This window comes from Aphanomyces invadans, assembly GCF_000520115.1.
Source record: "Aphanomyces invadans strain NJM9701 unplaced genomic scaffold supercont1.20, whole genome shotgun sequence".
NCBI classification, from domain to species: Eukaryota; Oomycota; class Saprolegniomycetes; order Saprolegniales; family Verrucalvaceae; genus Aphanomyces; species Aphanomyces invadans.
In genome coordinates, this window is record NW_008580165.1 from 372804 (window position 1) to 399399 (window position 26596).

The window sequence follows — 26596 nt, forward strand, 5'->3', positions numbered from 1 at the left end:
ACCAGTCCATCGACAGGTATGGCGTCGTCCACCACCGCATCAACTCCTTTGACGGAAGGCGAATTCCTCTTGCGCTTCTGGGATGCCCATGGAGCCACCTTCATGAAATGGTTCTTGGGTCTGCCCTACGCCGGTCAGCTCTCTATGCTGCGAAATGCATCGCCAGATTTGCCCTTGTCACCGCCGACGAGTGAAATGAAGGCGACCGATTTTTTGGCGCCAGAGCTCACGTTGTCGACGTTGCTTGCGGACGAAGGAAAACCGCTGGTCCGGCTTCTATGTAATCGTGCTCGACTCGACTGCGCGGCGGAGGATTTGGCGTACTTGAAGGCCCTTCGGGCGAAGAATCGCATGCCAACGTTTTCCGGAAACACCTTTGATACCGTCGCGCTGGCGTTTATCGACCCAAAGGACCCTGAGCAGCAAATCCAGTCGCTTCTTCCGTCCGTGTCTATCAATGTTCTCGACGAAATCAAGGCCAAGATTGACCAAAACGTGCTCATCGAAGCCGACGTGTGGCTGACGCTGCAAATGCGACAGCAGATGATCCTCACGTTTTTGGCCAACATTGCGCGCACGTTCGAGCAAATATTCTTCCAGCCATTGCAACCTCCCGTGGAAGCCAAATTGGGTTGCCGCACTTGCGGCGCCAGCACCCAGCCGGTCGACGCGAAGCCCCTCTTCAAGTGTCCTTGTGACGCGGCGCTGTATTGCACCAAAGAGCACCAAACCGCCGACTGGCCGCAGCACAAAGCTGCATGCAAACTCATTCGCCAGCGACGAACGGAACTCGAGAGTGCCGAGATCCATGTGTAAGATGTACAATACGACCTTTCCTTTCAACAGTTTCGGCGATCCATCGCGCCCGATCGAGTCTGCAGGGGCGATGCCGACGCGCTGAAGTATTTGACGAGGATTTATCAAGCCCCGCGCAGTGATTTGCCACGCAAGAGGTCGACAGCACAATCGAAAAATTCTTCCTTGATACACACGGCGGCATGATTCCTGCTCTGAACCTGCTGGCTCGCGCCTTGATTCGCAAACTCGCTGCATCCTATGCGCTGCTGCATGCCGACGTGGCAGAGAGCGGCTTCGCGAGCACCCTCGCGACCATCCATTTAGCTTGCCCACCGCGAAAGAGGTTCAAGTAGAACCTGCCTTACTGCAAGTCATATGCACCAAGGAATCGGATATCCGACGGGAAGGGGACCTGAAAAAATTGCGACAAAACTCGGAGGGGTGCCAAATTCTCGCCTACGTGTGCGCTCCCACGGTGCGCCTCGAACAATTTCCACGCACGCCGAGTCTACTGGCGGAGAGCGCGGACGGCCACAGCATCAAGAAAGTCCCCACATCCATGGCTGTGGAGTTTCGCGCCCCAGCTGGGGCCGCGCCGATCCCCTCTGCCGCGGATTGCTAACTTGAACTTGGCACATCCCCCGTCACAACGTCGAAGGTTTGAAGCTTTGGCATTGTCACGAACATGTTTTCATTGAATTGGATACAAATATCAAGTGATGTCGAATAAAATGAGCTTGCGACAAAACGCCAGAGAACCACAACCGAACATCCTCTGTGCGACGCAGATGAGCGCGATCGTCGCCGCCACGACCCCCACGCCGCCTTCCTCGACCAAGGGATTGACCCTGCGAGAGCTCGTCCACGCGATCGAAGCCGAGTTTGAACACCACGAACGCCTTCCCCTCAACAAGAAGGACGACATCAAGAAAGCCCTAGCCTCGTTGCACGCCGACTTGGACGAACTCAAGCGCTATGCGCACTTTGACCCGTCCCGAAACTACACACGCAACCTCATCGCGACAGACAACCAAACGTACGCCCTCATGCTGTTGTGCTGGAACAAGGGCAAGTACAGCCCGATCCACGACCACCCGTCCGACGGGTGCTGGGTCCGTCACATCCAAGGGACGGTGCACGAAGTTCGATACTGGAACAACGGCACGAGCCTCGAACAAACGTCGGAAACGTTTGTGTCGGAAGGGGTCACGTACATGGACGACTCCCTCGGCCTTCACAAGATTGGGAACCCCAGCGACACGACGGACGCCATCACACTGCACTTGTACGCGCCCCCGTACGACAAGTGCCGGCTGTGGCTCAACCCCGCGGACGCAACGAAGTCATCCACGGCCATGTCCACGTTTTACTCTGAGTTTGGCGAGATCAACCAGCTCTAAGTAAGGTACAAGCATGCAGAAAATCATCGTCGTGCCCACTACCTCCGTACAAACAAACGTATTCCCGACAAGGGAGGACCCACTACATTTCTCTTTCGACGGCTTGAACCGAGACATGCACGCTTCGGTCGTGAAAGCGCATCATATTCTACTCGGTTTTCGCCAGTGGCTTACGTTGGACCGCGGTGAAGATCGAAGCCATGCGTACGACGGCCATGCATACGACGAAACACGCAAAAAACGCCGCCACGACGAGCGCAGGTTCCCGGTAGATGAAGTGACTCGGGTACTCGAACGTGATGGTGAACGGGGCGTCGTTGTGGGCTGGCACGACGTTGGTCATCTTGACGATTACGACGGGACGGCCCATGTCCGGCGTATCCAGGAACGAATGCCGCGTCGTGCGCGCGATCTCGGCATGAAATGGCACCGTCACTTGAATGTTCGTCGCGCCTTCGGGGAGAATCACCTTGACAGTGAGGTTGTCGACGGCCGCATGGTCGACACAAGTCGACAGGACCCCTTCGAGGCGGTACTGGTCGTTGGCATGCAACAGCACGGACGCCGTCGGAACAGAGTACCCGAGGTAATACTGCGTCCTCCATCCGCCAAAGAGCGGGTATCGCGTGTGCAGCTCGAGCTCCGTCCGGCCGGTCGTTGGGTGATGGCGGGACGTTGTGATGTTGCCGATCACGTCGCGGTAATAGATGTTGGTTGCGTGTTCCGGCAAGACAGCCACAAACGACCGGAACGACGCCGACACGGCGCGGTGTTCAGCGTAGTCGAAGCGCGAGAAGCCCCCGACGAGGGTTGCACCGGTGTGTTCGACGTCGACGACTTCCTCCGTCGTCACGCGGCCCCACATGGACACTTGGATTTCCTTTACGACGGACGTCATGGTCAAGAAGGGTTCGTTGTGCATGAAATGAACAGTGAACGGCGTGTGGATGGTCGGAGATTCGGCGGGGGTCGACTGGTACGGTCCAAAGGTCAAGGTCGAGCCGTTTGCGGCCACGGGTTCCAACAGCGTATGGCTCTCAATCTAATGGAGACATGATGGGTTGGATGGAGGGATTCGACGATGTACGTGGCTCGACGGGAGTTTGACTCGTGTGGTTTGGGTGACGGTCGGGTACGGCGACGGGAGCAAGTGCGGTGCACGGAACACGACCAACTGGTTCTCGCTTTGCTTGATCGCAGCAGGCAACGGTGTGAGCATGCGTGTGAAGTATGCTGTCATTCGGATGAACCCGTCTGCTCCCTTGAGTACTGGCGTTGGCAACCGCACGTTGTAGAGCTGCATGACGGGCGTCCGCGAGCCTTGGACGACTTCACACGCGATGTTTCGATCGGTTTTGGCGCTCATGTACGATAAACGGTCGTGAAAGGTCAGCGGAATTGCCCATGTGTACGTTGCCACCGGCCCGTTCTCGTCTCGGAACGAAATGTCGTCTACTTGCCGGACGATGTGCCTCGTTAGGTCAAACGTCCGGTTGACCTAGATACCATGCGTGAGTGGGTCTTGCTTCCACCTAGGTAGATGCGTGGATGGTACGTACGTCTGTATTCACAACAAGCGCGTCGGCGCGAAGGCTCAGCAGCAGGCATCCCACCGACGACACCATCGGCAACGCCATGATTCCCATCACTCCCAGGAATGCCACGGGAATTGCCGGATCCAATTTCTTTATCCGGATGATGTACAGGAGTGAAGAAACGAGAACGACGTTTCATGTTGGTGTGACCTTACTTCCCTCGCCGCTTTCTCCTGTCGGCGGCAGCAGGATCGTCGCTCTTGTTGCGCACAATGGCGAGTAAATGGGGAAAGTTGCCGAGGCGTTCGCCAGACAGAGAATTCGGCAGTGCTTGGACACCGACTTGGTCTCCAATTAGCTCCACGGCCTGCCGGGCTATTCGGAATGCCTCCTTGTCGCTTTCGCCAATGCATATGAGACCAACGACGCCTGCTGTGAGGCTGTCTGCCAGGATGTACGCCGCCCCAATCGCCCTCTGTCGTACATCATGAGTCAATCACCATCACGCTCAAGAATGCTGCACCTGGAGATCGAAGCTGACGCCATGGAGGCGGCATGTGTTGAAGAATGTCGCAAACTGCAGCGTCGCCATGTTGGGGTGGTAAATGTAGTCGAGGACCATGTACGTGCGCTCTGGTCCACACACCGACGCAGCTGCCGCGGACGACGGTGGGCTCAGAATCGTCGCGATCTCTTGTTGGGTCGGGGTAATGGGGGCATTGGCGGTCGAGAGTGTGGCGACGGGCGCGGGTGCGACTTGTAAGTGGCTCTTGCCCGTGATGGGGTTGAACTGGGAGCACGATAGGAATGCAAACATAACGAACGACACGGCCGTGTTGGTCAAACCCGGGACAACTTGCATGGCCCACAGCCGTTGCCGCGGGCGACCGCTCACCATGGCCTTGGGGTCGGCGAAGCTGATGTAATCGATGCTGGCGTACCCGATGATGCCTTTGATAAACATCGAGCTCGCAATTGCCAACGACGCGCCCTACACATGAGTAGATCAATCGAAACGCCCATGCCACGACGCAAGAGCGCGTACGCGGATCGCTTGATACGGAACGGACGACTGCGGAAAGACTGCGCACTGAGGCAAGTGCTTGTTGACTGGGCACATGAACACGTCGTGCGCAGACGTAATGTGAACGCCGCCGGACGGCTCAATGAAGATGTTAGTGCGGACGTGGCTGAGCACTTTGCTTGGATACGCCTAGCCCAATGCACGACTATGAGCACGTGGAGTCGGGTTGCGAGCACCTCAATCACAACCCCCACGCGCAGTGCGATCGGCCGCATCGCCGCCCAGGACGCATACATCTGACAAGGACGCGTGAAGACATGATGCTTGCAGATGGAAAATACTTCAGGAAAGCACGGCGTGACGTTTGCTGCAAAGTACGACTCGTTCAGCTCGCTGTACACGCTTCGCAACACCGCGTCGCGGACGTCTGGCTGTTGAAAGTATTCGGCGGCCCCGTGCTTCATCTCGCGCTTCTCGGCGCGGAATTTGGCGACGCTCTGCATCTTGTCCACGTTGAGGCTGGCAATGCCAGTGTTGGACTGATCCGCATCGATCTAAGGCGCAGCCGCTTCAGCCAGTGCTAGAATCCCCAGAGAATCATAGGACCTTGATGAGCCACTCGGTCTGGTCGATATCGGCTGCAATCAGCTTGCTCAAGCTCTGAATGAGCTCGTCTTCGTCGTAAATGTCGTGCGCCCCCATGGGAATATTCACGTCTGCCGCCATGAAAATGCGCTTGCCGCCCGACTACCACCACCACCTCCGAGTTAGCTGGAATCGAGCAAACTCGATCGTACCCGCGTGCCGTAGAGCAGAGCCTTGTCCGGGTCCATCCCGAGGAGCGGAAGCTGCAGTGCAATGGCGAGCCGCTTGTCTTCCGGGCCAACGTTCCCCGTCACAATGTATGCATCTTTGCCCCGAACGAACCGCTTGATCTTCTTGAGACAGTGCGGCGAGTACAAGAGCACGGTCGTCAACGAAAAGTGCTCTGGAAACCGGTCCACGTTCTCGGGGTGCAGCATGCGGATGCGCGTCTGGGGGTCGGCGATTCCACCGAGTTGGAGGAGTCGGACTTGGTACTTTTGAATGTCGGGAGACAGCTCGAATGGCGAAATGTAAATGATGTCGACGTTCGGATCTGCGATCGCACACATGCGCGCCATTTGGAGGTTTTGCTGAATCGAAAAATTTTCCATCTTCAGGCGGGTTCGTTCCTCGGACGAAAACGACGGCACATGAACGACGACTCGACGCTGCATCTTGATCTACATTACGATGCCATCGTCAAGCGGATCGGGTGCAATTCATGGCGTACCGAGTCCCAATTCGCGCGGAAGCGCTGCATTTGGGCATCCCAGATCCGCAAATCCGCCTCCCGTACAGACTTGAGACGTTGTTGCAACTGGCTAAAGCAACGATACGATCGGTAAATGCGCTGGATGACTGCGGCATCTTCGTTGCCGTGGTGGTTCTTGAGTCGTTTCTTTGTGATGTACATGCGCCAGACGCTTTGAAGGAGCACCGCCGCCAGGTCCGGCCCCGACTTGCCCTTGAAGCGCTGACCCGGCCGTCGCATGAGTGAGCTCACTTCGTCCATGTTGAGAATGCACGACAGAAGTTCCATCGTTCCGCGAGCCGTCCCGTCCATCGCGGCAATCTTCATCAGCTTTTGACCATCCACGTAAGCCAACGGAACCGAGTAGTTTGTCAGCATCGCTTCCAGTTCCTGGATCGATTTCGACACGCTGCCCCACAAGTCTTCGGTAGTCCGTTGGAACGAAATAAATTCGGGCGTGTCGGCCAGCGTCTTGCCTTTGCGGATGATGAACTGGTGCAAACTACCAACACACAAGTCGGCGCTATCTCTGTCGAAGCGCCGAGGCGCCATACCTGTACGTGTCCAGGAGCTCGTTGTACCCCCGAATCTTTTCCACGTTTCGCCGCAAGTTCTACAACGTCGTTAGGGACCACTGCCTGAAGCGTCCTAGTGTCGGCCAGACGCCTGACATGGTTGCATGCATACGTGAATCGAAGTGGAGTCGTTGCCTCCGGCACCGTCGTCCGCACTCGCACAATCCTTTCCCGACGGGTCGTTTCCCCCTTTGGGTTGCTCTGGTCGAAACGGCACTGCGTTGTTCGCATGCCCGTCGAACGTAATGTCGATCGGTGTGGGAATGGACGTCTTGGACGGAGGAATGTCCCCTCCTTGGTTGATCGGGACGTTTGCGACGGTGGGCGGAGTCGGTGTCACCATGTCAAACTTGAGTGACGCCATGTTGAAGCCCGACGGGTTCGTGTACGGCATGGACTTGACGGGCTGGGACGCTCGGTCGTATATTTTTACTCGGGTGTTTTGAATCACGCTCGTGCCGTGGGTAAACGCGGGAGTGACGTCCACGGATGGTGGCAAGAAGCCGCGAGTGAGAAGATTGTGCACCCCACCGCGAGCGTCGTCGTCAAGGAGGGCGGGGGGTGGAGCTGTCGGATCCAAGCGGTTCATCTACCATCGGCGGCAGCTTCGAATCAACGTGACAGATACGGTCGAGTCGCATACTTTGGGCAGAATCCGGCGGGGTTTCGTGGTTTTATGCTTGACCAGGGACCCAGCTTTGACGATCCGACCGACCGGACGTCGTCCTGGAGTCCGATCTCGCTCCATTGGTTCAATGGGACCACTCAAACTGGGATGCTAGAGCCATTTTGGACATGGGCTTTCGGATTGCTTCTCCCTTTTATTCACGTACCTCTCGGTAGGACGTGTCGTGGCCATACGTTGGAGAACCTGGTTCGTATGTATTCTGCAGCAGAAGAGGCAAGCGAGGTCAGATATGCACGGTACTGTCAACGACAATTCGTGAAAGTGCTTGAAACGTACTTCACGTGCCATTGTCGCGGCGAGGTCCCGTTTTTGCGCCAGCTTGGACGAGAACTTGGACAGGTACCTTTGACCACCTGGGGCGTCGATTGCGGGCAGCATCTTCATCGAGTTATTCACGACGCCATTGAGCACGATCTACCAGACGTTTTTCTCACGAACTATCGTAGGAGTTGGAGCCACGCACTTCTGCTTTCGCGCGCAAGTCGGCCTCTGCTCGTTCGAGAATGGCATGGATCTGGTTCACGTCCAGGTTGTTGTTCTCGTGGACCTTTTCGCGCATGCTTCGCAATTCATCTTGTGCTTGAAGAAGTATGCGGCCGACGTCTTCTGCATGGTACTGCTGGCATAGCTTTTCCATGCCGCCTGCCGCGGCTGCCCTTCCAACGCGTCCCAATGTGAAACCGATTCGATCCACTATCCGGATCTCCGGATAAAAGGGCTCAGGGAGAAGTCACTTGAGCACATGTTCCTAATCTTCCTTAATTTATGGGAAAAAATTCCCTTAAAAAGAAAGTCCGACCGTGGGTGCTGATGCCACACGATTCCACGATGGCTCAACAGCGCAGTGACGCCAGGTCGACGAACACCAGATCGGATATGACATTCACGCTTTCATCGGGGCCATGAAATCGCCTGTTCGGTCTTTGCTAAGTAAGTTTCATTGGGAGCGGGATGGACCTGTTTCATGTAATGTTCTGTTAAATTAAATATACTGAAGAATTATATATGGCGAATAAGAAAATTCAATAAACTGCAGTTTCGGCAGTTTCTCATCCTGACACTTTTTCTTTCGCCCAAATGAGCGCTAACCGCATCGTGACCAAGCAGACCGAGTGGCTATATGAAGCCGCGGCGGAAGGGGCGACCGAACGAGTGAAGCAGCTTCTGAACGACAAGAATGCAGATGTCAACTTTCACCAGCGTGCACAGGTGGGCTCGACCTTGCTCGTGTTCAGCATTGATCGAGTCGTGACGTTCTAGTACGGGTCAACGCCATTGATTGCGGCCATTGTGGGTGGGCACATGGAGACTGCACAAGCGTTGCTGGAAGGAGGAGCGGATATTTCGGCCTTGCGCACCCCCGTACTGCTCTCATGCAACGACTTGTCTTTGTCATGTCTGCAGCTATAGGACGCCAATAGTCCACTCCACGAAGCGTCCTTCCGCAAGAATCCAGGCATGGTGCGCCTTTTGCTTCAATACAAAGATCAGCACACGGAAGAAGACTTGAATGACAAAGCGAAAGACCCTCGGCGAGCGACCGGGCAATCGTCATGGTCCATGATCAACGCCAAGAATCAATTCGGCAACACGCCGCTGCATGCCGCTGCAATGGCGGGGTGTGCGGCCACAGTGCACGTGCTTTTGGACAACGGGGCAACCGTCGACGAGCTGAACAACGTACACCCATCCAGTACCCTGCCATCGTGTCACACATCGTTTGGCTGTAGCAACAGTCGACCCCATTGCACCATGCATGCTATTGCATCCATGACAACACAGACGTCGTGTCAGCGTTAATTCGCGCCGGGGCCAACGTGAACGCCCAAGACAAAGTAACGCTCTTCTCCCTTTTGTCGTCCTCAGTCATGTGGAACAATATGCTCCAGAACCATTCGACGCCGCTGATCGTCGCCGCCAAGAAGAACCAAGTTGGCGCGGTATCGCTGCTTCTCAAAGCAGGCGCGAACCCGGCCGTCAAGGACGATGTACGTGATTGGCGGCACGTGCGGTTCTGTACTTCATGCAATCGTTTGTGCTAGTCGAACCGGAATGCGTACGCTTCCGCGGCGCTCCGCAACCACGTGCGCGCGATGGAACTATTGGAAGGGTTGGCACCCAAGGAGGACCCGATCGAGTCGCCGCGAACAAGCCGCGGCCCCCTTTCGAGCGAAATCCAAGTCTAGTGCTTGCGTGTGTCGAATACGTCATTACTCGTCATCGTCTGCAAATTTGGCTCCTCGGGTGACTTTGCGCCTACGACTCGAATCGTGGATGATGAGGAATCATGGAGATGGTGTACCTGGCACCGAGGGGAAGGACGGGCTTGCGCTTGACTGCTGCAGCATGGGGCAGCGGAGAACCCGCCGTTGCGAGCTGAATGGGGGCCGCGGCAGCGGACAAGAGAAGCGTTGATCGTCGCGCCCGACGTGACGTTTGTTCCTGGAGCGATTCATGGAAGCACGATGGTCGGGTTGAGCACGTTCATACCTCGGTGGTTTCGTGGACAATAGTGCGTAACGATTGCAAGAGGTCCACGACATGCCGCGGAACGGAAGCGCTGGAGACGGACGGCAGGGTAAACATTCCTGCATGACTCTGGTGTGATGGAGATGGCCAGGACGAGGTAGGCAAACCTTTTCGAGTAAGGGACGGCCCAAACACATACGTGATTTCAACGACGGCCGCGCCGTTTTCATCTTCGTCGACGTTGAGACTGCGACGTGCCGAGAGCGCGGTCTAAATGGCAGACGTTCGGTCAGTGCAACTTTGACACGATCAGTGGACCTTGAAGGAAAGCGCAAACGACGACAGGTCGCTTGTCACACCAAGTTCGTTCATCTGGGAAGGGAGAGATGGTTGAGAGGGCGACCGAATGACCCGAGGACACGGACATGGTTCTGAAGGACATCGACGGTCACAGTCAAGTCGAACGCGTCGAAATCTGTCTGGTCTTCCTTTCGACGGACGTACACATTCAAGTGCATCGAGTCATTCGCTGCAGATGGGCGGAGCCACACCATCCATTCCAGCGCGGCGCTGTGCAGAGGACCGCAGAACGACACCACATCTCGGTCGGCAAACACAGCCGCGACGAACTGCTCCATGTTGTCCACCACCCTCTCTGGACGGTATCCGGATACAACTTGGCCCGCGAAAGAACGGTCAGCTGCTGCCGTAGGTCTTCACGCGCTCCACTTCCATGCGCACACGCTACAGTGCCCCAAGTGCGACGATAGCACTGCCGAACAGTGCGCTCCAGTCGTCGATGGTAGGAATACCCCGCAGGAGACGGTACCATGTCGTGGGCTGCCTCACTTCGATAGCGCGAGGTTGTGATGCTTGCTGCTTGAGGATACGGCAGAAATGCTCTCTGTGCCACGTTGCTCAGCCTGGTGCTCTGGTCAAGCGCTTCTTCGCATCCATCACCTCACGCGGCGGCGTGGTTGGAGGTGGATGCACTGCCTGCCACACTCTGCACCTGCCGCCGCAGCTTCAACATACATTGGCAAAACCTTTGAAATCAAGTGAGTCACAATATCGATTTTGAAAGGTATTTTGCAATTGAAATATATCTTGTTGTTTGTATGGATTGCAGGCGGACGTGAGTAATAATATAGCAAATTTGGCCTCTGCCGATTTCGCACGGATCGCTGCCCAGTACCGTTCTTTCCCATGGTGTGCGCGATGACGCCTTCCCGCAGCTCCAACTCAGCCGCGCCGTCATCGTCGTCGCAAGCACGTGCTGGAATGTCGCCTAGTGACTTTGTCTTTGGATCTGTGCTCGGTCAGGGCTCGTTCGCCAAGGTGTACCATGCGCAATTCAAGAAGACCAAGGCCAACTTTGCCGTGAAAGTGATGGACCAGGAATTCATCAAGAAGCATGACAAAGTGCCATTCGTCGTCATGGAACGACAAGTGATGTCAAAGCTGTCGCACCCGAACATTGTCAAGTTCTACTGCAGCTTCAAGGTACTGCTGTGGCGTCTCGACGCTTGTGGATGTTGTTTGTCCGACTCAACTATATACACAGGACGACGAGAGCTTGTACATGGTGATGGAATTGTGCCGTGGCGGCGAATTGCTCTCGTATATATGGTACGCTTCTTGCATCGTCGACGCTTGCATGACGGGTACGTGCAGCAAAGAGCGCGACGCGGCCAAAGCACAAGGTCTACTTGACACAGCGTGCAGCGTTCCCGTCGTCCAGTTCTACATGGCTCAGTTGATCGTGGCGCTTCAATATATTCACAGCAACGTACAGCTTCCCGGGGATGTTCATTCGATCGCTACAACTCTCCTCTTCTTAGCAAGTCATTCATCGAGACCTCAAACCCGACAACATTCTCTTCAGGTGGGTTCATGCGACTGATACGATCGAGTGCCGCTCACTAGTGTGACCATGCAGCGAACAGGGGCATTTGAAAGTTACCGACTTTGGGACGGCCACGGTACGGCGCCATCCCGCGGTTCATCAATCTGTCTCACGCATCGTTAGCTCACGGACTCGAATGAGCACGCGACTAAGTTTTGCGGAACAGCCGAGTACTTGTCCCCCGAAGTCTTGAACGACATGCCTGTGGGCGTCGGCAGTGACCTGTGGGCCGTGGGGTGCATTCTCTTCCAGGTCTTTGAGAATCAACGTCAAAAGTGTGTCTCATGGCGTGGTCGTCATGGATAGATGCTGACGGGCCGACCGCCATTTCGCGGAGAAACCGATTTCCTGACGTTCCAACAAATCCTTTCCCACGACAGCGCGACGATGGAGTTTCCGGCCCACGTCCCCGAGACCGCACGGGACTTGATCCGGCAGCTGCTTGTGCTGAACCTCGACGCCCGACTCATCGACTATGACGCGATCCAGGCTCATCCGTTCTTTACCGGCATCGACTGGCCCAACATTTCGAAAGCCACGCCGCCCGTTGTACCTGAAAAAGTCGACCTGCCGACGCCCACAATGGTATGCAATAGCGTCACGTCGCTGTCCTTTCATAAACGTCAGGACGGTGCGTCACCCAACTGGAGCTTGGCCAACGTCCTCAACGACGTGTTTGGAGCGACCGCGCTCGTCGCGGATGGCCCGACCGACCTCCATCTCTTGTACGTGTTGAAAGATCAAAGGACTTGCGCTATAAATGTGCCGCAGTCATCGCAACAACCGATCGCAACCGAGCCCTCCGTCGTCGCGCACTGACACGACAGCGAGGAGGCAGTCGAACGCGTCGTCGTCATCCACGTGTATGCTGGAAAACAACGAGAACATCCTGCTGCATGGCGATGTGAAACTCCACGGGTCGCTGTTCACGAAGAAGTCCAAGGAGCTCTTGTTCACGACGCACGGCCGACTCGTCGTGGCGGACCCAAAGAGCCCGGCCGTCGCGTACCCATGGGGCGATTTCCAGATCGTCCCCAAGAACAGCACGACCTTTGACATCCGACACGTGCGTCCTCTTCCTCCAATTAACCTTCATCTTTCGTCATTTTGTAGCCGTCAGGATCGTTCCGCATCACAGACGGCGTCCACGGCACCCAAGCATGGTGTCAAATGCTCAGCTCGTTCAAACCGTAACTCTCATAGACGTCTCAACTCTCGCTTTTCCAACCACCGAGCGACGTAGAACTCGCACACACACACACAAACCTGCTCCCGCCGCCTTGTCGGTCTGTAGCTGGCTTTGGTCGGTTTGCAGTCCTCGACGGCTTGGCAAGGCCAACACCTCCACGTGGCACACACACATTTGGTTCGGTAGCATTACAGCGACACTGTCGGGGTGTAAGTCGCATGATGGGGCAGAGTGACGCGCGTGAATGCCTTTTCTCTCCTGTCGATCTTCTTCCCTCGAGACACATGCGCCGTGACGGCGGCCGCGGCGTTGTCCAAGTCTTCGTACGGGTTCTTGTCGCGACCCTTTCGGCCCTTTTTCCCGTGTTTCTTGAGTCTATCACACCACACGCATCGTTGGCCCTTTTCCTTTCACGTCGTACGGACCGCTTGCTCAACACTCGTTTGCTGTCGGCACCGGCCAGGTCAAATTTGGCCGGTTTGCCGTCTTCATCGTCGCGTGCCAACAGCTCGTCCACGACGCCGCCAATGTCCTTGGCCAGCTCCAATGGGTTGAACCGCAAATCATTCACGTCGACCGACGGGGGCGGGTGGCAGTACAAGAGCTTGCCATTGACGTAGTCACGCAGCAACACACGCGCAGCGCGCGACGTATCAGGGCCACTCTTAACACAACGTGACTATTTTCAATATGCTGCCAGTGTCGCACCTTGCCGGTCGTGGTGAACCCTCGGGCGCGCGCGTACACTTCCAGGACCGTGTACACGTTGACCGGGTCGTTGTACTTGCCCGTGTTGGGAACGGGCACTTTGATGCCGTAGGTCTCTTCAAACACGACGCGGGGAATGCGCCGGGCGACGAGCTCACACGGCGCTACATGATTTCCATCACCATCACGTCCGTCACAAACCGTGCAAGACGTACGAACGTGGTCGCGGAGCTGAGCAATGGGGAGGACGCCACAGCACAGCATTTCTGCTTTGGAGTTGACAAAGCTGGGAAAGACGAGCCCCGGGCAATCGCACAGCATGATTGTGTCCGACAGTGCCAAAGTCTAGTCGCGCATGTGAGCAACGAATGTCCATCTTGCACGTCTTGCTCAGCAACGAGGTCACCTGAAAATGCTTGGTCTTCCCAGGCGTCGCGCCAACCGCCACGCGTTGTGCATGATGAGCAAAGTTAGACGCGCCCAGCAGCGCGTTAATGGCGGAACTTTTCCCGACGTTGGGAAACCCGACCATCCCAAACTTTACCCGACCGCGGTCTTCCGCGCGGAGACCGACCTTGCCGACCACGGCCTTGGCCCGGCGTTCCATGTACTCCAGCAAATCCAAACGCGTAAGGACCTTGCAGTCGGCGCGCTCTTCGTCGACAGCGTGTGTCGGGACTGCCGTTGTCGCGGTGATGGCAGGTGTCACTTCTTCCGCGTTCTCGTCTTCGCCACTGCATTCTTCATCTTCGCTCTCTTCGTCTTCCGACAGCTCCAAAGTCATAGTGGACTTTTTGTACTCAGCATCAAGCAACTCTTGCGCTTCTTTTGCCGAGAAAAACACAAAGTCGACGTTTTGCGACGCAAAGTAGTCAGCCCACGCGAGGCTGCACTTGCGTCAGTCAGGGTCAGATCCATCGTAAACGTACCGCTGGGCAGCCGTGAGGAAGTCCGACTTGTTTACGATAAGCATCACTTGCTTGTTCGCGTCGACCTCTTTCACGTAGCGCTCGAGATCCAACGACCTAAACGAGCATGAGACTGGATGGGCGTCGAAAAATACCGGTAAAAGAGAGGGTTGCGAGCATCGACAATCTGGACGACGATGTCACTGCGCTCAATGACTCGCCACAGTTGCCGCCATACTTCCAAGTTCTTTTCAAACGGAGTCACTTCGCGCGCGCCATCCGCCGCCTCCAAGCTACTCAATGAACTTTGTGAGTGGAAAGACAAAGGGCGTTGTTTTCCAAACATGGCAATGTCGCGGCGCCAGTTGAGAAAGCTCTCGCGCTCACGCAAGTTGAGTTCGGCAGGCGTCGTTGTTGCGTCCCAATGAGGACGACGAGGTACTTTCATTTCCGTGAAATTCATCGACGGCAACGAAGACAGATCTCTATCATAGTCAACTGATTCGCGACCTTTGCATCAGTTTAAGGAACGTACGTCGTTGCAAGGGTAGGACCGCCGCGTGATTCCAGCACGACGATGCGCTCCTTCTCGGCAACAAACTCTCGGTTTGCAAGTGTCGCATTCGCCAAGAAATCGTCCTAGCCCATCATCTTCATTCAGCAGTCACGCGTGTAGCACGTACGAGGGACGAGCCTTCCAAGTACGACGCCAATTGCGCTGTCGCGTCCCCTCCGTCGGCGACGGCAACGTGCTTGCCCGCACTGCGGTCGGTCGAGTGAGTGCATGGTCACAGGAATGGGCTTGTGTACCTCGACTGTATCTCCTTCTTCACAGGCTTCGCGCCCGTTTTCATCAGAGTCTTCCCCAAACTCGTCCCGTTCTTCTTGCTGCGTCCCATCTTGGTTGCTCTCAAGTTGAACTCTGTTTTTGCGCTCCAATCAACCCATCGTTACGGATAATCACCTCCTTTATCCGGAATATTTTAGGTGAACGAAAAATTCGGCATGGCTGACGCGCGCGATCCTCCATGGCCACAGCGCACAAGGACGAACGAGATGCGAATGGACGCGTGTATTAAATTACCACGTAGACAACGAAAAGGGTGTCGGGGGAGCGAGGTTGCCCGAGGTGACGGGGTCATCAAGGGGCGCAAGCGGAGGCGACAAGAACGGATCGCTCTTGAATACTGTCGTTGCGACGTCGTCGTCGCAGCTGCAGTTGGTACGCTTGCAGGTCTCGCACTCCGCGGCTTGGTCTTTTCGATCCTTTTGGTGTTTGGGTGTGTGCAGGGGCCCCGTCTCGTCCACGGATGGCATGTACCCTGGTCGATGCAACCCCATTCCGTGACCGCGATGCGTTGACGAGTTGCAGTTCGTGAGCGATTGTGGGGACACAACCTTTTGAAACAACGGCGACGTTGTCTTTCGGATCAATGACGACGGCGGTGGCGGCGGCGATGTCAACGACACATGCAAGTTGTGCATGTTGCGAACAATGTGTCCATGATGATGCTGTTGCACTTGATGGGGCCATCGCACTGTGTCTTCATTGTCCTGGTGTGGGTTTTTCAGCACGCTGCCTACGTCTGAAGTCGTTTGGAGCGCAGTTGCGGTGTCGTGAGCGTCCACAGCAGAACCTTGCAACCCCACCGCCGTGTCTTGGAGGACATCATGAGTTTGCCGCAGGAGTCGCCGTGGCCGATCGAGGACCCACCGATGCTTCATCGCTTCATCCACAGACAAGCGGAGACATGGATCGGGGTATAAGAGTTGAGCCAACAGCGCCTTGACGTCGTACGAAAACTGCACGGGAAAGAACCAGTCGGGAAAGACCACAGCATCTCGATGTTCCTGCGCCGGGTCCTCCGAATCCCCATCGTCATGCAGGTCGTCGTCGTCGTCATTGTACTTAGTGGCTTGGGACCACTTTTTGAATCGGTCGTACCGAACGCACTTGAGCAGGTCCTTTCCAAACGGGAGCTTGCCCGCCAACATCGCGTACAAGATGACGCCGATGGACCATGCATCGGCCTTGGCGCCGTCGTAGCCCTGTCCAGACGCATCCTGCAGCACTTCCGGGGCAACATAATGCGGCGACCCGACAACCGAGCGCAGGCGGCGGATCGCAGTCGTCGAGTCGCCGTTCGTGTGCTCCGTGATGGAAAAAATAGCAGACAAGCCAAAGTCGGCGATTTTCAACGTCGACAACTCTTCGTTGTCCGCGAGAAGAAGGTTCTCCGGCTTGAGGTCGCGATGGCACACGCCAGACTGATGGCAGAACGCCACCCCAGACACAAGCTGCTTGAAGTACGCCCGCGCCGTCGCTTCGTCCGTGCCGCAGTCGAGCTTGATGCGGTCGAAGAGTTCGCCGCCCGCCGCCAACTCGAGGACGAGGAAGATGGTACACTTGCTGTCTTGTTGCAGCTCCAACGCATCGTCCAGCCGAAGCACATTCACGTGTGCGTCGAGCTCCGACATGTTTGAGATTTCCCTGCACGACGACGTGAATCCCGTGGAATGAGAACGTGAACGAACCGATAGATCGAGCACCGGTTCCGCGCGAACTTGACAAATTTCTTCGGAACAAAGGGTATCTTGTAGAGCTGTCCTTTGACGGCGATGTCCCGCACGGCGCCCTTGTCGTCGTCGCCGATGTCGTCGTCAAAGGTTGTGCCCCAGACCTCGATGCACCGCGGCAACGTCAGTTCTTTCACGGCACCAGATCGCGGGTCCTCGTAAGCTGCAATAGCTTGTTTCGACGATTGGTGCACCAACCACCACACATGCCTGGACGGTAACTTCAGTGGTAGATCCGAGACGTCCGTAGCACGCAATGGAGATGAACGTACTCATTTCGCATGGGTTGCAGTCCATTCACAACGTCGGGCTCCATTTGACGACCCTTGATTGCCACGAGACATCGCGCGAGGAGTGACGTTGGCATCAGCTTGTACCCGATGGGGTTGAGGATTTTAAGGGCGACATGCTGAGAACATCAAGTAGCATGAGCTTCCGTGCACATGACCTTGATCGAATCACGAGTGCATACCTGCTTCGTTGAAGGACAAAAGGCTTCGTAGACCCTACAATTCACCGCCATCCGACGCATAAGAATCGTTGTCGATGTTGTCGAGACGTACACGCCAGCAGTGCCGCCACCGAGGTATCCGCCGAGTTCGTAGCGCAGTTCACCGTTGATGAAGATGGACTGGCCGTCGTAGCGGTCAACCTTCTGTGCCAAGAGGAGCTTACGACGGCGGTGGTCATTCATGCTTGATCGAATGTGACGGCGTCTGCGCAACAGGCGCTTCCAACCCACACTGAGGAAACCAACCATGCCGCATGATCTATTCTTGGCGCTAACAGTTCGTGCAGTTACGGATGCGAAGTACGTTTTAAGCGAATTGAGAATTCGCTTCATTGTTCGTTTTGCCGACGGATTGACTGTTTCGCATCGAGTTAGCTTGATTTTCCCTTATACAAAACCTTTCATTCGATTGGTCAAAAAGATACCAATTCCATCAAAACTCCATGACACAAGCGAAGCTCATCAGCCAATCAAACACTTCGATTTCAGAATTTCATATTTAGATGACCAATCCACGCTGAGATTGAGCTATCCAAATACCACAAGAACTACACCGGCGATCGAAGAACTTTCGAATTCGACGGCAACATGACGCACTTCTTGAAGCACACAAAGCTCGTCAATGCGGCGGGGGCCATCCAAGAACCTGCGGCCAAGACGCTTGCTCTGTACTTTGCGGTGCGAGAAGCTTCAATGAACATGAACAGCGCCTCTGACGTGGCACGTACCGACGAATGTAGGCGGATTGGTGCCCTGAATGCCGTGACTTTCAGCCAAAGCTCAACGAGTTTTACTCCAAGGTGAACGAACAAGCACATCAATTCGACGTGGTATTCATAAGTTCGGACGCGAATGAAGACGACCAGCTCGCCCACTTCCGGAACAAGCAAGGTCCGTGGCTTGCGGTTCCATTTGACGATCCTATTCGAGACGAGTTGAAGCGAAAGGTACATAACTCGCACGAAAAATCGAGCGAATTCTGACGCACCAATTAGTTCAAAATCTGCGCCAAGAAGGAGATGGAGGCTGTTGGCGTGAGCGAACGTGTGGGTGGTATTCCTAGCGTCGTGATTGTTACCTCGAGTGGTGAGGTAGTTGACGCCGATGCCGCCATCAAGATCGATACAGATGGTGTTCAAGACCTCTCTGCGTGGCTCTAGACGTTCATGTAACCAGTTGTCGGAGACATCATTGTTCACAAGTGAGTTCTGCTTGTCAAACCCTTCACACGTTCACAGCAAGCACTCTCAAGATGGTGGTGCTTCTGCCCTTGTAAACTCGACTGTAGTAGCTGTTGAGTTACACGTTAGAGGGACTCAGGGCAGCTAGATCAGTGCTGGTGCAGAGTTGGTCAGGCGATGATTGAGCCGAGATAGGTTTCACGGCCGACGACTTTCGCTTTCGTCGATGCTTGAGCACTTTGAGATATGGGGCTGAAATGTTGGGGGCGTTTTTCTTTTTGTGGCGAGCAATGATGGCCGGTAGCATGGATGTGTCGGCGACTGGTCCTGTGCGCTGCTTGGGCCAGTCTTTCAGCGACACTGCCTTGTCGATTTGATTTTGCCACTGCGACAAGCTCATGCGGTCGACCGGTGACTTGACCGAATCGTTGCCAGGTTGCTTGTGAATGTCGGGAAGCACCACACTTCGCTCCGTCCCTGCCGACACCTGTGGGCGCTCCAGTGCGGCGGGGGAGCTGATGCGTTCCATGGACAACCGCAAAGTGTCGAAGCCATCCGTGAGCGTCGCATCTTCTAGCGTGTCCAAGATGCCGTACCGAACTTCGTGCCCAATGTCGTGCTTGTCCAAGATCGCTTGTTGTTTTTGAATGATTTTATCCCTCAGCTGAAGAATCCACCAACCAGAGAATTACTTTGGATAATGGTCCACCAATCAGAATTGCATGAAAAATAATCCACCAATCAAAAATTTACAATACTAAATCGTACCCGAAGCTGGAGCTTGAGTTTCTCAATGGTCAAGTCCTTGCCGCGGGAGATCGTGTCTTGGACCGTTCGGGATTGCTCAAGCTCCATGTTCTCCAGTTCCAGTTTTCCAATGCGATACTCCATCAAGAGGAGCTCGCGCTTCTCGTCGTTCGTGATTGTGTGCTCCAGCGCAGCTCTATCCAGTCTCCATTCAATCGTGTGTGAAGGTAACGTCGTCGACCCACCGAAACTCCTCCGCAGCTCGCTCCGTGTGCCGCAACTTGCGCGTGAGCTCGCTCTTTTCTGTCGACAGGTCCTTGATGTCGTCTTGCAGTCTGCCAATCTCCATTTTCGCCACCACAATGTCAGCCTCGTCGTCAAACTCTTCGAACTCGACGCGGGTATCGTCGTGCGCGAGCGCCGTGGCCGCTGCTTTCTCTTCTTCCTTCTCTTCACGCTGACGCTCGTGTTCTGCCACGACGAGCTGGTGTTGTCCAATCTCAATACTCTTGGCGACGTTCTACATCGAGTCGGATCACGCCCGCCTCGAGCTCACTGTCCGTCCATACCTTGTTTTCGAGCTCCAAGAGTTGCCGCCTCAACATCATGCGTTCGTGAAAGTACTTCATGATTTGCACTCGCGCCTAGACACACAGCTTGAGTTCCAACAAATGACGTCTCGATTCCGTACTTCGCGCATCGAGGCCGTGCCGCCTTTTTCCCCAGACGAACTCGCTTCGTCACCACCATCTTTCTTCGCCCCCTTTGGCGCTTTCAGGTCATGGCTCGTGGGCGATGGAATCCCTTGCTGCGTCATTTGAGTCTTGAGATTTGTAATCTCTTGGCGCAGATTCGCGATCAGCGACACGTATTCCGATATGTGGTGGTTCACATTCAGGACGTTGCGGGTCACGGTGGTCTTGATGTTCTTCGCCCGGTTCGCGTACCTATCGTGAACTAGCGTCAATCGACGCCACATCGAGAGAAGCACCGACTTGAGCGTGTTGACTGTCTCTTCGAACGACAGCACGGACATGCTGATGTTGGCGATCATGACGGTGCGGCAGTTCCCACCGAGCGAGTCTTTGAGCAGCCGCGTGAGCTTGCTGTCTCGATATGGCACGAACGCGCCGCGATTGGCTTTTTCGCCCAGTGCATTGATGCAATTCCCAAGGGCCAGCAACGACCGGTTGATGTTAGCCCCTTCAATCAACCGCAGTCCCCTAACCAGCCACCTCTGTTCGAAACGTGATTGCTACAAGATGCCTCACCGATTTTGAGTCACGGCGGCTCGCTCGCTGCCTGCCAGGTCAATCATGGAGAGTTTTCCCGTCTACGGGACGTGACTCGTCAGAGTCGAGTCCAAGTGCGTGAGAGAGCGCAGTCGTGTGAAGGATACCTTGAGGACAGACACCATGCCTGGAGTTGCTTCCGTCTGCTCGACAGACACTTGCAGGACGGCGTGACTCCTGGACGAGACGGCGTTGGCAGCCGTGGCTTCCTGTGATCGATTCTTATTCCCTCGACGAAGCAACCGCATGACTTCCTCCGCGTTCGACGCAACGATCTCGGACAAGTCGGCGACTAGTGGGCCCTTGACAGGGTCTTCTCGCAGATCCAAGTACGTGTCTTGATCCGGGTCGCTCCGCAGCAAGTCGCGAATGTTTTCGTTGTACACTTCCAGGAACGACACCGTCACGCGGTAGTTGACCTAGCGCGACACTTAGCGCGCCCCGTCCAGAGCTGAAGGCTGTCCCACCGAGTTGGGCACTCGGGACTGACCCGCCTGAATATGCTGAAACAAGTCGTCGAGGGTCAGCGCCATGATCCCAGGCTCGTCCGGCGTCCCGAGCATCGTGTACGTCTACATCGAACGCGATCGTGCAAGAAAAAAATGTCTAGATGACACGTACTTTGCCAGCACCAGTGCAGCCGTAGGCAAACACGGTCGCGTTGAACCCTTGTAGAATGCCGTGGATGAGGAACTTTGTCGTGTTGTTGTACACTGTCTCTTGGCCGTCCAACGGCGAGAACACATAGTCGAAAGCGTAGCGCTTCTCGCGCGACCGATGACGCATCTTGCCGACGACATCCTTTTGGTTGCCGGGGTCCATCACGACCACGACTTTGTTCCCCAGCACCTTGACTATCTCACCTCGGTCGCGGTCGTGCTTGAGTTGAGGGCGCAGACGCACGGCGACCAAAATGTTAGCCTGGCCTGCCCACATCGCCCGTTTGAACGCTTCTGTCTCTTCTTCCGTCTCGTTCAGTTCGTTGGGCTCGTCCAAGGTGAGTCCAGTGTCTCCCGCGTCGTCTGTGTTTGTTTCTGGTTGATGGTTGTTAGTGTGCGGTGGAAGCTCTCGCCGTCGAGGATGGTGGAGGTGCGACTCGCCTCCCTGCACGGTGACGGGCGGCGGTGGCATCATGACGCCTCCTTTGTTCTTTGGGGACGCCACGCTCGCAGAATGGAACGCGTTGTTGCGATTGCTCTGTTGTTTCGGGGACGACGCGCTCAATGTGGCGACAGTGTCGAGGGCGAAAGCTTCCCTCAGGTTGTTGCTGCTGCTGTGGAGGGGACTCAGGCTCACATTGTTGTTGCTGCGGAGGTGCGGTCGCGGCGCCGGCATCACCATCGTCGTCGGACGAAGCCGTTCTATCCGTTACACGGCCGCCGTTTCAAAAAAGGTTCGTGGCCAAGGCCTTTTTTTGTGTTTTTTGGTGTTAATTTTTCCTTCCTCGTCCGCCAAGCTGCGCGTTTCCTTCGGCGACGATACCCGCACGTGTTCCTAACTACGTTCCTATCTCTAAGTCCCGCCGACGCCACGCAATCTCGATCGCGCAAGTCGCGCCAAGCAGCATGGTTGCCGTCAGGACGAGCCATCTATTTGCAGTACAGGTTGCGGTCGATAACGGGAGGGATCGGGCGGATTTCTGTGCCAAGCTCTTGCTCGATTCTGTACAGGTTGAATCGGTCTTCGTACGTGATCATGTTGATCGCGAGCCCGAGGTGGCCGAACCGGCCCGAGCGCCCGATGCGGTGGAGGTACGTTTCCGAGTTCTTGGGAAAGTCAAAATTGATCACGACGTTCACGGTTTGGATGTCGATCCCGCGTGTAAACAGGTCGGAGCACACCAAGTGCCGGGTCGCTCCGTTCCGGAACTCGTGGAAGACGCGGTTGCGATGGGCTTGGTTCATCTTGGCGTGGATGTAGAAACAGGAAAACCCGAGCTCGGTCACCTTTTTCGCTAGCAACTCGACGCGGTTCACCGAGTTGCAGAAAATGATGCTTTGGTTGATGTCGAGCTTGGAGAAGAGCGTGTTGAGGCAGTGCACCTTCTGGCGCTCTTCGACGAAAGCATAAAATTGGGACACGCCCTTGAGCGTGAGCTCGTCCATGAGGTTGATCTCGTACGGGTTTTCAATGTATTTGTCCTTGAATGACTTGACAGTGACGGGAAAGGTGGCGCTAAAGAGGCAGATTTGTCGGCCGGGGGCAGTGTGGTTGACCAGTTGTTCGAGAAGGGGTTGGAACTCGGGAGAGAGCAGCTTATCGGCTTCGTCCATGATGACAGTTGAGCATTGGCTCAGATCCGCAACACCCTTGTTGGCCAAGTCCATGATGCGGCCGGGAGTGCCCACGAGAATGTGAACCGTGTTGTACAAGCGCATGATGTCGTCCTTCAAACTTGTGCCGCCCGTGCTCACCATGCATTCGACGCCCATGTGTTTGCCAATTTCCTTTACGATGGCAGAAGTTTGGAGTGCTAGTTCACGGGTCGGGACAAGGATCATCACTTGAATGTGAGCTTTTGTTGTGTCGGTCTTTTCCAGACACGGAATGATGAACGCAGCAGTTTTCCCTGTGCCGTTCTTTGCGCGGGCCATAACGTTGCGCCCAGCTAAGATGATGGGCACCGCTTCTTCCTGGATCGGCGACGGTCGTTCAAAACCCTTCTCAAATATGCCCATCAGGAGTTCTCGCTTCAAAAAGTAATCTTCAAAGTCGTTGCCTACATCGGCATGGTGGATGACAGTCAGGGATTCTTCGTCACCGTGACGTGCTACTTGCTTTCCACGTACCCTTAACATTCGTGACATCTTCAGTCTGGAAGCGGGTGTCCTTTTCGGGGGCTTTTAGAGTGCGCTTCCAGTCGTCATCGTCACCGGGCAGGATGGAAGGGTTCGTGGAAGTCGCGGAGGGCGCAGGTGGAACGTTGCTCATTGTCCTTGTCGTGGGGGATGTGGTTCGATTTCTGGCGTGGGTACGATTTAGACCTGTATAAATTGATATCCACTTCCAAGGGAATAAATCCAACCATCGTTCTGTGGTGAGGAATCGTGGCACCGGTGTCCGGATAAACATATCTATCCGAATATCGCGGCGTTCGGAAGCAAAAATACAAACAAATATGCCACAGAGACGCACGCCACGTCGAGCCGCTGTGCATCGATGCCTGCGCCGTCGAGGACTTCCATACATGTTTCTTCCTTTCAACATTAGAAGGAATACGTATGCTCGTTCCACTGCAGAGTTGAGGTGTCCAGGTCCTTCTCGAGGATGGTGGCATGAGCTCCATCGACAACCATTGCGATCGTCGTGCGGGTGCCATACTTGGGGTACTTGGGGTGATCTACAGGCTCGACAAATATGCTCGAGAGCTGATACTCAAGTGCGGGTGGGCATCCTACAAGTCACTATCGTGTTGGACTGTCGTAGCAATGCCGAAGAGTTCGACGGACCTGTTTGTGGCAGGAGGTCTGGGACTTCGATCCTCGTCGTGTCCACCATTGGGACGATCAACTTTTGACATAACGCTGCATCGTCGTTGTCTTCGTGTTTCGCCAGCACTTCAGCGAGTGCCGTTTTGCCGCGCACGACTTTGATCCATGGAACATCCAACACGCTGTTGGAGAGCCCGTACAGGACGTCCCGCTCCAGAAGCGTGAACTCAGGAACAGGCCCCATGGGATTCAAGTTGCAATAGTAGCCCAAGGACACGCCGTCAAAGAGCACGAGATTGAACCCGCCGTAGTTGCAACCCACCGGTTGAAGCCGCGCGACAAAGGCGGACACACTCAAGTCGCTCTGGAGAAATTCGGTCACGACGTTCTACACACGCAAAGTCAAGACAACCCGGTCCTCGCCATCAGTCCCATCGGATGCACCACTTACGCCGCGACTCTGTTTCTCTTTTGGGGGAACGGCAACGCGAATGTTGGTGAGGAAGGCGACACGCACAGGTCCATCGGGTTGAGATCGTCGCAAGCCAAGCCAGGTTCCACCGCGCTCGAGATCTCTCGCTACTCGCACAGTCACGGTGATATCGTGTCGATCAGGTTCAACTCTCACATACGGGCAAAGATGCCGGTGTGCGGCTCACTCCACCAGTGCATGGGGCTCGTTTCGCGTGTGTAGAACTCGTCTCGGTTGTCCACAGCAATGAACTTGACGTGCTGGCCGCCGCTTGGGTCCGTGTACGTCGATAGCTGAAAGAACGCGATGCACATGCTGCTGCTGCCTGCTATTGCGCTGGCAAAGTCGAAACTGCGAGGTTTTTGCGGCGTCAAAGGCGCATTTTCATTGGCTGCTGAAGACGGCGTCGTGTAATCATCCGGATAGATTTATTATCTGGATAGTCAAGGCCAACTTGCCATGACGATGACATTGCGTCTGTCGAACGGAAAGACACAAACCATGTTCAGCACGACCACGAGGTCGATACACACTACAACTAGAAGAAGAGGGTTCATGGGGCCTCACACCGTGACCATGTCGCACGTGTTGTCGGCCTCGGCGCTGTCGACACTGTGCTCCTGATACAGTACCCCTGCTGTTGGGATGATGTCGTCGTGCGCTTCCCAGTCGAAGTTGGCGAACCAGTCGATGTCATTTCCTGACGCTGCGACCACAACGAGAGCAGGCGCTTGCCAAGTGTCACACTGCCCCCATGAGATGTCGATGGTATGGTCAAAGCAAGCGCCATGTCGAAGCACAGACTGTCCCGTGCCCGCATCCAGACAGGGCTGCTCTCCTTGAAGGCGTCCAGAGTTGAAACTGATGGGCTCAAACTGTATCGCCGGCGGCGGGAATGAGAGTTCTTTTGGACCTTTTGTCAATGGTGCAGGTCTCGTCGGGGCGGAGTCTTCTCTGTGGGGCAAGGGGAGCGAGCAATGTGTAGAGCGTCGCCCCTTCTTGGTTTTGGATTTCGGCGACATCTTGTGTTCCAGCGATTCATTCTTGACGTGATTTATTGAGCTTCCATCCATTGTTTCGTAATCATAAGCGTAAACATCCATGAGTGGTTCGACCGATCGCGCCATGGTTTTTCTTCGGAAATACGGCAACAAACCTTCGTCCATGTCGCGCGTGAAGGAAGGATGGTGAAACTCGGCGATGGTACTCTTCCTCGACATGGCGCCCATCGTCCGATTATTCTTGGTCCACTTCTTGAACGAAAAGTAGTTGAGTTGTCGTTGAAAGCTCGCCATGTTGTTGTGCTTGAAAAACCGGGGCAAGACTTCCGAGGCAAACCGCTTGACGTCAAGGATGCGAAACGTCGAACCATCTACCGACCAGTCGACGTACGGGGTCCCCTTCCTCGTTAGGTTGTACAGGGCTCGGATAAAGGTCGACGTGGTGGGGCGCTTCGTGCTCATAGCGCCGAGTAGGTTCCGCGCGGTCGTTCAAATGTGGAAATGACCCCTTCTCCACTGTCGCTGCTCGGAGCGGGGGGTCGAGACAGGCCAATCACGGGGCTTGCCAAATCTGGGACAATGGGTGGTTTCCTTGGTGATTTCCCCCTTGTCGTGACCATGGGGTTGTACAAATCCTCGAGAGCTGACCTGCACACGCTCCCGTAAGGGAATTTCCCACCCAAAAATGAGCTCGAGGCAGGCATCTTCCCTTTGAAAAGGATGCCAATGTTGATGACCGCTGCAACGTTGCAGAGATTCCGCTCGTGAATGGTGCATGCTTCCTTCTTTGGTCTTTGGGACGTCGTCGCATGGAAGAAGGTGTACAGAGAGACTGATGCCCCCCCTTC

General features: G+C 55.4%; 14 protein-coding genes across 17 annotated transcripts; 5 read left to right on the forward strand and 9 right to left on the reverse strand.

Annotated features, from left to right (window-relative positions):
- Positions 1–1173, forward strand: H310_09209 (hypothetical protein). The gene has a single exon (XM_008875226.1). It carries the CDS (start codon positions 19–21, stop codon positions 814–816), a length of 798 nt encoding a protein of 265 aa, XP_008873448.1. The 5' UTR covers positions 1–18; the 3' UTR covers positions 817–1173.
- A 331-nt stretch (positions 1174–1504) lies between these two features.
- H310_09210 (hypothetical protein) lies at positions 1505–3902 on the reverse strand. The gene is made up of 3 exons (XM_008875227.1): positions 3758–3902; positions 3286–3696; positions 1505–3240 (listed from the first exon to the last, which is right to left on the reverse strand). The coding sequence occupies exons 1-3, from the start codon at positions 3842–3844 to the stop codon at positions 2347–2349; spliced, it is 1392 nt and encodes a 463-aa protein (XP_008873449.1). The 5' UTR covers positions 3845–3902; the 3' UTR covers positions 1505–2346.
- H310_09211 (hypothetical protein) lies at positions 1572–2925 on the forward strand. Its single transcript, XM_008875228.1, has one exon. It carries the CDS (start codon positions 1587–1589, stop codon positions 2196–2198), a length of 612 nt encoding a protein of 203 aa, XP_008873450.1. The 5' UTR covers positions 1572–1586; the 3' UTR covers positions 2199–2925.
- H310_09212 lies at positions 3895–8029 on the reverse strand. 2 transcript variants are annotated; one of them, XM_008875229.1, is made up of 14 exons: positions 7820–8029; positions 7633–7770; positions 7502–7555; positions 7312–7446; positions 6781–7257; positions 6648–6706; positions 6073–6595; positions 5555–6022; positions 5364–5504; positions 5099–5311; positions 4994–5053; positions 4779–4946; positions 4257–4724; positions 3895–4208 (listed from the first exon to the last, which is right to left on the reverse strand). In XM_008875229.1, exons 1-14 carry the CDS (start codon positions 7991–7993, stop codon positions 3945–3947), a joined length of 3342 nt encoding a protein of 1113 aa, XP_008873451.1. In that variant the 5' UTR covers positions 7994–8029; the 3' UTR covers positions 3895–3944. The 2 variants fall into 2 exon arrangements, with proteins under 2 accessions (XP_008873451.1, XP_008873452.1); XM_008875230.1 differs by having other exon boundaries at positions 3895–4724.
- A 401-nt stretch (positions 8030–8430) lies between these two features.
- Positions 8431–9587, forward strand: H310_09213 (hypothetical protein). Its single transcript, XM_008875231.1, has 6 exons — positions 8431–8565; positions 8617–8718; positions 8767–9036; positions 9087–9191; positions 9246–9344; positions 9399–9587. The coding sequence occupies exons 1-6, from the start codon at positions 8434–8436 to the stop codon at positions 9540–9542; spliced, it is 852 nt and encodes a 283-aa protein (XP_008873453.1). The 5' UTR covers positions 8431–8433; the 3' UTR covers positions 9543–9587.
- On the reverse strand, positions 9540–10847 carry H310_09214. Of its 2 annotated transcripts, XM_008875232.1 has the most exons (6): positions 10251–10847; positions 10144–10197; positions 9993–10095; positions 9847–9944; positions 9659–9798; positions 9540–9612 (listed from the first exon to the last, which is right to left on the reverse strand). In XM_008875232.1, exons 1-6 carry the CDS (start codon positions 10461–10463, stop codon positions 9567–9569), a joined length of 654 nt encoding a protein of 217 aa, XP_008873454.1. In that variant the 5' UTR covers positions 10464–10847; the 3' UTR covers positions 9540–9566. The 2 variants fall into 2 exon arrangements, with proteins under 2 accessions (XP_008873454.1, XP_008873455.1); XM_008875233.1 differs by having other exon boundaries at positions 9659–9944.
- A 140-nt stretch (positions 10848–10987) lies between these two features.
- On the forward strand, positions 10988–12958 carry H310_09215. 2 transcript variants are annotated; one of them, XM_008875234.1, is made up of 10 exons: positions 10988–11328; positions 11390–11454; positions 11500–11614; positions 11667–11710; positions 11765–11807; positions 11855–11983; positions 12038–12316; positions 12359–12456; positions 12503–12797; positions 12845–12958. In XM_008875234.1, exons 1-10 carry the CDS (start codon positions 11032–11034, stop codon positions 12923–12925), a joined length of 1446 nt encoding a protein of 481 aa, XP_008873456.1. In that variant the 5' UTR covers positions 10988–11031; the 3' UTR covers positions 12926–12958. The 2 variants fall into 2 exon arrangements, with proteins under 2 accessions (XP_008873456.1, XP_008873457.1); XM_008875235.1 differs by having other exon boundaries at positions 12359–12797.
- Positions 12959–13080: 122 nt separating this feature from the next.
- Positions 13081–15454, reverse strand: H310_09216 (hypothetical protein). Its single transcript, XM_008875236.1, has 11 exons — positions 15347–15454; positions 15220–15298; positions 15072–15175; positions 14881–15021; positions 14692–14829; positions 14558–14653; positions 14035–14515; positions 13844–13973; positions 13629–13792; positions 13346–13584; positions 13081–13295 (listed from the first exon to the last, which is right to left on the reverse strand). Exons 1-11 carry the CDS (start codon positions 15433–15435, stop codon positions 13109–13111), a joined length of 1848 nt encoding a protein of 615 aa, XP_008873458.1. The 5' UTR covers positions 15436–15454; the 3' UTR covers positions 13081–13108.
- A 139-nt stretch (positions 15455–15593) lies between these two features.
- Positions 15594–17853, reverse strand: H310_09217 (CAMK/CAMKL/MARK protein kinase). The gene is made up of 5 exons (XM_008875237.1): positions 17677–17853; positions 17586–17619; positions 17386–17522; positions 17072–17323; positions 15594–17027 (listed from the first exon to the last, which is right to left on the reverse strand). The coding sequence occupies exons 1-5, from the start codon at positions 17805–17807 to the stop codon at positions 15617–15619; spliced, it is 1965 nt and encodes a 654-aa protein (XP_008873459.1). The 5' UTR covers positions 17808–17853; the 3' UTR covers positions 15594–15616.
- Positions 17854–18200: 347 nt separating this feature from the next.
- Positions 18201–18929, forward strand: H310_09218 (hypothetical protein). Its single transcript, XM_008875238.1, has 3 exons — positions 18201–18302; positions 18365–18571; positions 18620–18929. The coding sequence occupies exons 1-3, from the start codon at positions 18213–18215 to the stop codon at positions 18782–18784; spliced, it is 462 nt and encodes a 153-aa protein (XP_008873460.1). The 5' UTR covers positions 18201–18212; the 3' UTR covers positions 18785–18929.
- Positions 18930–19320: 391 nt separating this feature from the next.
- Positions 19321–22218, reverse strand: H310_09219 (hypothetical protein). Its single transcript, XM_008875239.1, has 9 exons — positions 21466–22218; positions 21312–21416; positions 20952–21263; positions 20824–20885; positions 20548–20775; positions 20244–20499; positions 20122–20196; positions 19798–20072; positions 19321–19748 (listed from the first exon to the last, which is right to left on the reverse strand). The coding sequence occupies exons 1-9, from the start codon at positions 22183–22185 to the stop codon at positions 19547–19549; spliced, it is 2235 nt and encodes a 744-aa protein (XP_008873461.1). The 5' UTR covers positions 22186–22218; the 3' UTR covers positions 19321–19546.
- Positions 22219–22433: 215 nt separating this feature from the next.
- H310_09220 (DEAD-box ATP-dependent RNA helicase 6) lies at positions 22434–23775 on the reverse strand (the record flags this gene model as incomplete). The annotated part of the gene is made up of 2 exons (XM_008875240.1): positions 22434–23563; positions 23634–23775. The coding sequence occupies 2 exons, from the start codon at positions 23773–23775 to the stop codon at positions 22434–22436; spliced, it is 1272 nt and encodes a 423-aa protein (XP_008873462.1).
- A 275-nt stretch (positions 23776–24050) lies between these two features.
- Positions 24051–25061, reverse strand: H310_09221 (hypothetical protein; the record flags this gene model as incomplete). The annotated part of the gene is made up of 4 exons (XM_008875241.1): positions 24051–24238; positions 24294–24663; positions 24727–24854; positions 24908–25061. 4 exons carry the CDS (start codon positions 25059–25061, stop codon positions 24051–24053), a joined length of 840 nt encoding a protein of 279 aa, XP_008873463.1.
- Positions 25062–25310: 249 nt separating this feature from the next.
- Positions 25311–26210, reverse strand: H310_09222 (hypothetical protein; the record flags this gene model as incomplete). The annotated part of the gene is made up of 2 exons (XM_008875242.1): positions 25311–25453; positions 25904–26210. 2 exons carry the CDS (start codon positions 26208–26210, stop codon positions 25311–25313), a joined length of 450 nt encoding a protein of 149 aa, XP_008873464.1.
- Positions 26211–26596: the final 386 nt, after the last annotated feature.